Source organism: Gorilla gorilla, chromosome 1 (assembly GCF_029281585.2).
Source record: "Gorilla gorilla gorilla isolate KB3781 chromosome 1, NHGRI_mGorGor1-v2.1_pri, whole genome shotgun sequence".
Classification (NCBI taxonomy): domain Eukaryota; kingdom Metazoa; phylum Chordata; class Mammalia; order Primates; family Hominidae; genus Gorilla; species Gorilla gorilla.
Window position 1 is genome coordinate 207838424 of NC_073224.2, and position 10609 is coordinate 207849032.

The following is a 10609-nucleotide window of genomic DNA, read 5'->3' on the forward strand; positions in this document are numbered from 1 at the left end:
CAGCACTTTGGGAGGCTGAGGCGGGCAGATCACCTGAGGTTGGGAGTTCGAGACCAGTCTGACCAACATGGTGAAACCCCGTCTCTACTAAAAATACAAAAAATTAGCTGGGCGTGGTGGTGCATGCCTGTAATCCCAGTTACTCAGGAGGCTGAGGCAGGAGAATAGTTTGAACTGGGAGGCAGAGGTTGCGGTGAGTGGAGATTGTGCCATTGCACTCCAGCCTGGACAACAAGAGCGAAACTCCATATCAAATTAAAAAAAAGAAAAGAAAAGAAAAACAGGTAAGATTTGTATAGGAAAAGATGGGTGGGGAAGAGATTGCTTTAGCTACTTCAGGAATGCTTATGTACGAACAGCCCATATTTTGATTAGAATCATACTGAGTAAGCGTCTCTTCCATGTATTAGCTATGAATTTGCCCAAGTTACTGAAACCTCTCCATCCTTTGGTTTTCTCAACTAAAACATGAGAATCTGAGAATTAAATGAATATATAAAGTACAGGCATATCTCATTTTACTGTGATTCACCGATACTGTGTGTTTTTTTGTTGTTGTTATTGTTTTTGTTTTGAGACAGGGTCTCACTATGTTTCCCAGGCTGGTCTCAAACTGCTGAGCTCAAGAGTTTCACCTGCCTTAGCCTCCCAAAGTGCTGGGATTATAGGCGTCAGCCACCATACCCGGCCAATGTGTGTTTTTTAAAAAAAAAAAACAAATTGGGCCGGGTGCAGTGGCTCACGCCTGTAATCCCAGCACTTTGGGAGGCCGAGGCGGGTGGATCACAAGGTCAGGAGTTCAAGACCAGCCTGGCCAAGATGGTAAAACCCCATCTCTACTAAAAATACAAAAAATTAGCCGGGCGTGGTGGCAGGCGCCTGTAGTCCCAGCTACTCAGGAGGCTGAGGAAGGAGAATCATTTGAACCCGGAGGGTGGAGGTTGCAGTGAGCCGAGATCGTGCCACTGCACTCCAGCCTGGGTGACAGAGTGAAACTCCGTCTCAAAAAAAAAACAAAAAAAACAAATTGAAGGTTTGTGGCAATCCTATGTTAAGCAAGTCTACTGGTGCCATTTTTCCAGCAGCATGTGTTCACTTTGTGCCACATTTTGGTAATTCTCGTAATATTTCAAACTTTTGTTTTTTGTTTTATCTGTTATGGTGATCTGTGATCAGTGATATTTGATGCTAGTATTGCAACTGTTTTGGGGTGCCATGAGCCATGGTCATATAAGATGGAGAACTTAACTGATAAATACTGTGTATGATCTGACTGCTCCACCAACAAGCCATTCCACAGTCTCTCTCCCACTCTATTCCCTGAGATACAACAATATTGAAATGAGGCTAATTAATAACCCTACAATGGCCTCTATTTGTTCAAGTGAAAGGGGCGGTTGCATGTCTCCACATTAAGTCAAAAGCTAGAAATGATTAAGCTTAGTGAGGAAGGCATGTCAAAAAGCCAAGATATGCTGAAAGCTAAGCCTCTTGCGCCAGTTAGCAAAGCTGTGAATGCAAAGGAAAAGTTCTTTTTTTTTTTTTGTGAAGGAGTTTCCAAGTCTGGAGTGTAATGGTGCGATCTCAGCTCACCGAAACCTCCACCTCCTGGGTTCAAGCGATTCTTCTGCCTCAGCCTCCCAAATAGCTAAAATTACACACATGTGCCACCACACCCGGCTAATTTTGTATTTTTAGTAGAGACAGGGTTTTTCCATGTTAGTCAGGCTGATCTTGAACTCCTGACCTCAGGTGATCCGCCTGCCTGGGCCTCCCAAAGTGCTAGGATTACAGGCATGAGCCACTGCACCTGGCCAGGAAAAGATCTTGAAGGAAATGAAAAGTACTAGTCCAGTGAACACACAAATGTTTAAGAAAAACAACCGGCTGGGCGCTACTCAGGAGGCTGAGGCAGGAGAATGGCATGAACCCGGGAGGCGGAGCTTGCAGTGAGCCAAGATAGGGCCACTGCACTCCAGCCTCTGTCTCAAAAAAAAAAAAAAAAGAAAAGAAAAGAAAAAACAGCCTTATTGCCAATATGGATAAACTTTTAGTGGTTTTGACAGAAGATCAAATCAGCCACAATACTGCCTTAAACCAAAGCCTAATCCAGAGCCAGGCTCTAACGAGACTGGTTCATAAGGTTTAAGGAGCCGATCGCGGTGGCTTATGCCTGTAATCCCAAGACTTTGGGAGGCTGAGGCGGGTGGATCACCTGAGGTCAGGAGTTCGAGACCAACTTGGCTAACATGGTGAAACCCCATCTCTACTAAAAATACAAAAATTAGCCAGATGTGGTGGCGGGCACCTGTAATCCCGGCTACGTGGGAGGCTGAGGCAGGAGAATCGCTTGAATCTGGGAGGAAGAGGTTGCAGTGAGCTGAGATCATGGCACTGCACTCCAGCCTGGGCGACAGTGAGACTCCGTCTCAAAAAGAAAGGGTTTAAGGAAAAGAAGCCATCAATGTGGAGGCCAAACTCAGTGACTCATGCTTGTAATCCCAGTGGCTTTGGAGGCTGAGGAAGAAGGATCACTTGAGGACAGGACTTGAAGACCAGCCTGGGCAACACGGTGACACACTGTCTCACAAAAATTTAAAATTGGCTGAGTGTGGTGGCACACACCTGTAGTCCGCAGCTACTTAGAAGGCTGACGTGGGGGGATCCCTTGAGCCCAGGAATTAGAGGTTGCAGTGTGCTATCTTGCCACTGCACCCCAGCCTGGGTGACAGACAAAAACCCTATCTTAAAAAAAAAAAAAAAGGCTGGGCACAGTGGCTCACGCCTTGTAATCCCAGCACTTTGGAAGGTCGAGATGGGCGGATCACGAGGTCAGGAGATCGAGACCATCCTGGCTAACACGGTGAAACCCCATCTCTACTAAAAATACAAAAAAAAATTAGCCGGGCGTGGTGGCGGGCGCCTGTGGTCCCAGCTACTCGGGAGGCTGAGGCAGGAGAATGGCGTGAACCCGGGAGGCCGAGCTTGTAGTGAGCTGAGGTCGCGCCACTGCATTCCAGCCTGGGCAACAGAGAGAAACTCCGTCTCAAAAAAAAAAAAAAAAAAAAAAAAGTGAAGCCGGGTGTGGTGGCTCATGCCTATAATCCCAGCACTTTGGGAGGCTGAGGTGGGCGGATCACTTGAGGTCAGGAGTTCGAGACCAGCCTGGCCAACATGGCGAAACACTGTCTCTATAAAAATACATAAATGTTCTGGGCATGGTGGCGCACACCTATAATCCCAGCTACTTAGGAGACTGAGGCACCAGAATTACTTGAACCCAGGAGACAGAGGCTGCAGTGAGGCGAGATCGTGCCACTGCACTCCAGTCTGGGTGACAGAGTGAGGCACTGTCTCAAAAAAGTGCAAGATGAAGCAGCATGTGCTGATGCAGAAGCTACAGCAAGTTATCCAGAAGATCAAGCCAAGATCATTAATGAAAGTGGCTACACTAGCCAACAGATTTTCATTGTAGAAGAAACAGCTTTCCATTGGAGGAAGATGTCATCTAGGACTTTCATAGCTAGAGAGAAGTCAATGCCTGGCTTCAAAGCTTCAAATGACAGGCTGACTCTCTTGTTATGGGCTAATGCAGCTGGGGCCTTTAAGTTGAAGTCAATGCTCAATTACCATTCTGAAAATCTCAGAAGCTTAAAACGTATGCTGAATCCACTGTGTTTATGCTTTATAAATGGAATAAAGCCTGGATGACAGCACATCTGTTTACAGCTTGATTTACTGAAAATATATATATATATATATATATTTTGAGACAGAGTTTCGTTCTTGTCGCCCAGGCTGGAGTGCAGTGGCGTGATCTCAGCTCACTGCAACCTCCACCTCCCAGGTTCAAACAATTCTCTTGCCTCAGCCTCCACAGTAGCTGGGATTATAGGTGTGCGCCACCACACCAGGCTAATTTTTTGTATTTTTAGTAGAGACAAGGTTTCACCACATTGGCCAGGCTGGTCTCGAACTCCTGACCTCAAGTGGTCTGCCTGCCTCGGCCTCCCAAATTGCTGGGGTTACAGGTGTGAGCCATCGCGCCGGCCTAATGTTGTTTTCCCACCTGTTAATACAACATCCATTCTGTAGCCATACAGAATCCATCCATTCTGTACGAATTAAGGAGTGATTTCAACTTTCGGGTCTTATAAAAACATTCACGATTCATGAGAAGTCAAAATATCATAAATAAGAGTTTGGAAGAAGTTGATACCAACCTTCACGGATGACTTTAAGAGGTTCAAGACTTCAATGGAGCAAGTTACTGCAGATGGGGTGGAAACAGCAAGATAACCAGAAGTGAAAATGTGATAACTAGATAACTGAAAATATGATTGAATTGCTGCAATCTCACGATCAAACTTGAATGGATGAGCAGCTATTCTTACGGGTGGGCAAACAAGTGGTTTCTTGAGATGGAATCTACTCCTTGTGAAAATGCCGTTAATCCTGTTGATATGACAATAGGCTGGGCAAGGTGGCTCACACCTGTAATCCCAACACTTTGGGAGGCTAAGGCGGGAAGATCACTTGAGCCCAGTTCAAGACAGGCTTAGGCAACACTCTTTAAAAAAAATTTAAAAAATTAGCCGGGCATGGTGGTGCATGCCTGTAGTCCCAGCTACTCGGCAGGCTGAAGTAGGAGGATTGCTTGAGCCTGGGAATTCAAGGCTGTAGTGAGCTGTTGATAGCACCACTGCATTCCAGCCTGTGTGACAGAGTGAGACCCTGTCTTAATAAATAAAAAAAAATATATACATACATACATACACACATACATGAAATGACAGCAAAGGATTTTTGGGGTTTTTTTGAGACAAGATCTTGCTCTGTTGCCCAGGCTGGTGTGCAATGGCACAATCATCTCACTGCAACCTCAACCTCCCAGGTTCAAGTGATTCTCCCACTTCAGTTTCCTGAGTAGCTGGGACTACAGTCACGCGCCACCACACCCAGCTAATTTTTAAAATGTTTTTTAGAGATGGGGTCTCACTATGTTGCCCAGGCTGGTCTGAAACTCTTGAGCTCAAGCAGTCCTCCCACCTCATCCTCTCAAAGTGCTGGCATCATAGGCGTGAGCCACCAAGACTGGCAGATTTAGAACATTACATAAACTTAGTTGATAAAGCAGTGGCAGGGTTTGAGAGTATTGACTCTAATTTTGGAAGGTCTACGGCGGAGAGAAATGTTATCAAACAGTATCACATTACAGAGAAATCTGTGGTGAAAGGAAGAATCAATTGATGTGGCAAATTTCATAGGTTGTTACTGCCACCCCAGACAATCACCACCCTGATCAGTCTCAGCAGCCATCAACATCAAGGTAAGACCCTCCACCAGCAAAGATTACAGCTCACCAAATGGCAATTTTTCACAATAAGGATTTCTTAATTAAGATATGTACTTTTGGCTGGGCATGGTGGCTCATGCATGCCTATAATCCCAGCACTTTGGGAGGCTGAGGCAGGCAGATCATGAGGTCAGGAGTTCAAGACCAGCCTGTCCAACATGGTGAAACTCCGTCTCTACTAAAAATACAAAAATTAGCTGGGTGTGGTGGTGGGCACCTGTAATCCCAGCTACTCAGGAGGCTGAGGCAGGAGAATTGTTTGAACCCAGGAAGCGGAGGTTGCAGTGAGCCGAGATCACGCCATTGCACTCCAGCCTGGGTGACAGACAGGGCCAGCCTGTCTCAAAAAAATAAATAAATAAATAAAAGAGGTACTTTTACTATACATATTATTGCACACTTAAGAGACTACAGTATAGTATAAAGATAACTTTTATATGCATTGGAAAACAGAAAAATTCGTGTGACTTGCTTTATTATATTTGCTTTATTGCAGTGGTCTGGAACCAAACTTGCCTTAGCTCTGAGGTATGCCTCTACTTAGAAGAGTACCTAGCACATAGCAAGTTCTATACAAGTGTTGGGTATTATTATTATTATAGCTTTCCCATCTCTGTCTTTTTTTGTGGTTCACACATTTTGGTGCAACCTGGGTTAAAATACAAACTGGCAAAAAATAATAAAATAAAAGCTGGCAAGTCTCTTTTAAATAAGGAAGGCTTCTCCAGAAGTTCCCCAGGCTTCCCTTCCCATCTAATTAGCAAGAACTGCATCATATGCCCATGCCTAAATCAATCACTGTCTAGGGAGCTAGAGTTACAATGATTGGTTTAGAGTTTATATCAAGACCCACCCCTTAGGGTAAGGAAGGGTGGCCAGATTCCCAGTTAGCAAAGTAGCAGTAATGGTGAAAAGACAAGTAGTGTCTGCCAAGACTCATGAGGTTGTAGTCTCTGCTAGAGGGTCAGAATAAAGCAATCTCCAGAGCTACAAATATCACCCCTACAGGGCACCTAGTGGCAGGGAAATCACTGCAAAGGTCTGTTAAGGGTAATGAAGTTTGGCATAGCAGAAATAGTGTAGGATATACGACTGAGCTAGTAGGATATAGACTGAGAGTACACTTAAGAGGCAGTGAAATACGGCAGGTTCCGTACTTGTGGGCATGTGACGGCAGGCTGTGTTAGTGTCTCCAGTGCCCAAAGGATCCAGAATACCAGCCTTGGACTAGTCGCCTAATCTTCTCAAAGCCTCAGTTTATAAGTGTAAATGGAGATAACCCAAGATACCTTAGATTAGATGTTAGAATTAAATGAATGCATTAGTTTGGTCTACAACAAACAAAAAGCTGACATTGATAAAGACAAGCTACGATGAGGGAGAGGTACCTGAGATGGAGCTGGAAAGAGGAAGTTACCTGACTCTAGGCTAAAAACCCCCTTCAAGACCTTGGTCAGGGTTTGTTGCTCCACTGAAGAACTTTCATGTTGAACTGTACCAGAATAGGACTAACTTTATTTCTTAACTCCTTAAGTCTTATAGATTTATGTGCTGCAAAATGGGTAAGAATCTTACTCCTGGCTTTGTGGCTTACTGGCTGTGTTATCTTCTCCGAGACAGTTTCCCAATCTATAAAACTGAGTAAATCTCTACTTATTTCACTGAGCTTATTAAACATTAGTTCCTTCCCTTTGAGGCAACAGTGTTTCTGAAACTGAAGACCAATATAAAATTTATAACATAAAGTTTATAACATAAAACCCCCTAAATTTTTTTCACTGAAAGATGAAGCTCCAGCTATTAAGAAAGGCCTATCAGTCTTATTACTCAATAGGGAAACCTGGAAACCAGAGTGCTTAAGGGAAAGGAACATTATTGAAAGTGGAAAAGAATCTGCTCTGATATTCATGGAGCCCTTTAGGCTCCAAACACTGTTATCTGTTTTTTTGTTTGTTTATTTGTTTGTTTTTGAGATGGAGTCTCGCTTGTTGCCCAGGCTGGCACAATCTCGGCTCACTGCAACCTCCGCCTCCCGGGTTCAAGCAATTCTCCCTTCTCAGCCTCCCAAGTAGCTGGGATTACAGGAGCACGCCACCATACCCAGCTAATTTTTGTATTTTTAGTAGAGACAGGGTTTCACCTTATTGGTCAGGTTGGTGTCGTCCTCCTGACCTCAGGTGATCCACCCGCCTCTGCCTATGGGATTATAGGCTTGAGCCACCTTGCCCAGCCCAAATGCTGTTATCTTATTTAGTCCCCAAATATCTTGATAACACAGCCCCACCCCTTCTTTCTAGAGGTGAGAAAAGGAAGGCTCAGAAAGGAAGAAAAACATTATTGTGGACTGTGCTAGATGCTTTCCATATGTGTTGTTGTGTCTGACATTTAAGTGACTTCCAATACCAGATCTGATTCTAAAGTCATTGCCTTGAAGCTCAAGTGAATAATTTCTGCTTCCTTAGAATCTCAGATCTTAAAAAATCCAATTCCAGGCCAGGCGCGGTGGCTCATGCCTGTAATCCCAGCACTTTGGGAGGCCCAGCACTTTGGGAGGCAGATCACCAGAGGTCAGGAGTTCGAGACCAGCTTGGCCAACATGGTGAAACCCTGTCTCTACTAAAAATACAAAAATTAGCTGGGTGTGGTGGCGGATGCCTGTAATCCCAGCTACTCAGGAGGCTGAGGCAGGAAAATTGCTTTAACCCGGGAGGCAGAGGTTGCAGTGAGCCGAGATCCAGCCACTGTACTCCAGCATGGGAGACGAGTGAAATTTCTTCTCAGAAAAAAAAAAAAAAAAAAAAAATTCAATTCCAGATTCTCATTTTGCTTGCCCCACACACAGTAATTAGAGTTATCAATTCACTCTGGACTCCTTCAGTTTCGTTCAGAAAAAGGATTTCAAAGTGGCCGGGCATGGTGGCTCACGCTTGTAATCTCAGCACTTTGGAAAGCGAGGCGGGAGGATCACGAGGTCAGGAGATCAAGACCATCCTGGCTAACACGGTGAAACCCCGTCTCCACTAAAAATACAAAAAAATACAAAAAAAATTATCCAGGCGTGGTGGCGGGCACCTGTAGTCCCAACTACTCGGGAGGCTGAGGCAGGAGAATGGCGTGAACCCGGGAAGGTGGTAGTTGCAGTGAGCCGAGATCGCGCCAATGCACTCCAGCCTGGGCGACAGAGCCAGACTCCGTCTCAAAAAAAAAAAAAAAAAAAAAAAAAAAAAGATTTCAAAATGGGCCCACATGCAAAAACAAAAAGCAAAACAAAACAAAATAAACAAACAAACAGAAAACCCAAACACATTTACAACTTTGCCTAGGGTTAAAAGCTTTTTTCCCCTTTTCTCCCTGCCCAACCACTAGAGGGCCAGGTCATTTAAAAAAAAAAAAAAAAAAAAAAAAAAAAGGCTGGACGCAGTGGCTCACACCTGTAATCCCAGCACTTTGGGAGGCCGAGGCAGGCGAATCACTTGAGGTCAGGGGTTCGAGACCAGCCTGGCCAACATGACGAAACCCTGTCTCTACCAAAAACACACAAAAATTAGCCGGGCGTGGTGGTGGGCGCCTGTAATCCCAGCTACTCGGGAGGCTGAGGCAGGAGAATCGCTTGAACCCGGGAGGCAGGAGGTTGCAGTGAGCCGAGATCGCGTCACTGCACTCCAGCCTGGGCGACAGAGCAAGACTCTATCAACAACAACAAACAGCAGTTACAAACTAGGCTTGGGAGTGTTCACCCTGGCTTAGCCACTGCATGACCTTGGGTAAGTTACTTTACCTCTCTAAAGCTCAGCTTCCACATGTGTAAAATGGCAACCTATTTCCTTAGGTTGTACAAATTAAGTAAAACAAGACATGTAAAGCAATCAGAACAATGCCCGTACGTAGAAAGAGCTTAGCAAATTTCACAATTTTTACTGCTTTAGAGGAATTACCACTGTTGGTTCTGTCTCTAAATCCAAAGACTTCGCCATGGTATTTTCTCTGAACAGAGGCCTTGCCAGCCGGAGTCCCCTCAGAAAGATCAACAGGTCGCTCCTTTTCTCCTTACCAGGACCAGCCCAGAAACCTAAAGTCCTCAACCTAAAGATGGCCAAGAGGACTTGGCCTTTGGTGTTCTACCATCACAAGCGATGCCACTCTGAGCCCAAACGAACCACACTATTTCCGCCTTGATTCCGTTCTCCCGGCCTTCAGCGGCGCAAGCTGCCCTCGGCCTGGCTGCCCATGCTTACCGGCCTGGTGCTGGCTCGCCTGACGTCCCCTCACTAGAGGACTCCACCTCGCTACGTAGGTAGGACTTCCCTGAGTTCAGGGGAGCCACTGAATCTAGTCAAGACACGCGTTGGCCAAACACAACCCAGGATAAAGCTACCTTAGCGCCGCCCAGGCCTGCCGCCGGGAGCCCGTCCCCCAGCCCCAGTCTGGGCGCAGGACAGAGTAGGCCCCTTTCTACCTCCCAGGAACACGTGGGCTCCTGCCCGAGGCCACCATGTGGGGGGTTCCAGGAGTGCCAAGGTGTCCCCGAAACCAGCACCAAAGGACTGCTTCCAGCACGGGCCCTAGCTCGGCCCAAAACTGGCAAGAGGGGCACTCCCGGCCTGACTTTTCCCCTCAGACCTAGCTAGAGGGGATGCAGACATCTTCCGCAGACCGGAGACAGGCTCTCGCCAAATCCCGGGCCCCGACACTCCCTGAGCCCAAGAACCCTACTGCGTGGTTTCCTCACTCACCCATCGCGGCTCCGCTCGCTCACTCTTGGCGGCGGAGGCAACGGCGGCAGCTTCAGCGGCAGCTTTCAGTAGACAATATGGCGGATCTGTAGGACGGCAGCCCGAAAGGGACAAACCAGTTAACTCCAGGACGAAACGCTTTATTGGCCCAATCGCCTATCATTACACCGAAAGTGCGCACTTAAAGAGACCGCAGCTACTAAAGGTGGGGAGTGGAAATGAAATAGGAAAGGAGTGGTTGAGAGGAGACTGGAAGGGATACCTAAGAAAGTTAAGTGTGTCTAGGAGTTCCCAGCTGTTTCTGCTACTATTTCTTTTTTATAGTGAGATTTCTTTACCCGGAACTTTTTCTTCCAGAAGCTTATCCCTCCTTTTTTTTTTTTTTTTTTTTTTTGAGACGCAGTCTCGCTCTTGTCCCCCCAGGCTGGAGTGCGATGGCGCGATCTCGGCTCACTGCACACTCTGCCTCCCGAGTTCAAGCGATTCTCCTGCCTCGGCCCCCCGAGTAGCTGGGATTACA

The 10609-nt window shown here is 46.3% G+C and overlaps 1 protein-coding gene across 3 annotated transcripts in view; it reads right to left on the minus strand.

The window, feature by feature from the left end:
* Positions 1-10390, minus strand: part of KPNA6 (karyopherin subunit alpha 6) — a 68677-nt gene extending 58287 nt beyond the window's left edge. The window contains exon 1 of one of the 3 annotated variants that reach the window (XM_019014408.4): positions 10090-10390. In XM_019014408.4, coding sequence (XP_018869953.1) covers positions 10090-10093 — 4 coding nt within the window. In that variant the 5' untranslated portion in view covers positions 10094-10390. Of the gene's footprint in view, positions 1-4223; positions 4248-10089 lie in introns of those variants that run through there. The other 2 variants (XM_019014413.4, XM_055390652.2) reach the window with 2 other exon arrangements.
* Positions 10391-10609: the final 219 nt, after the last annotated feature.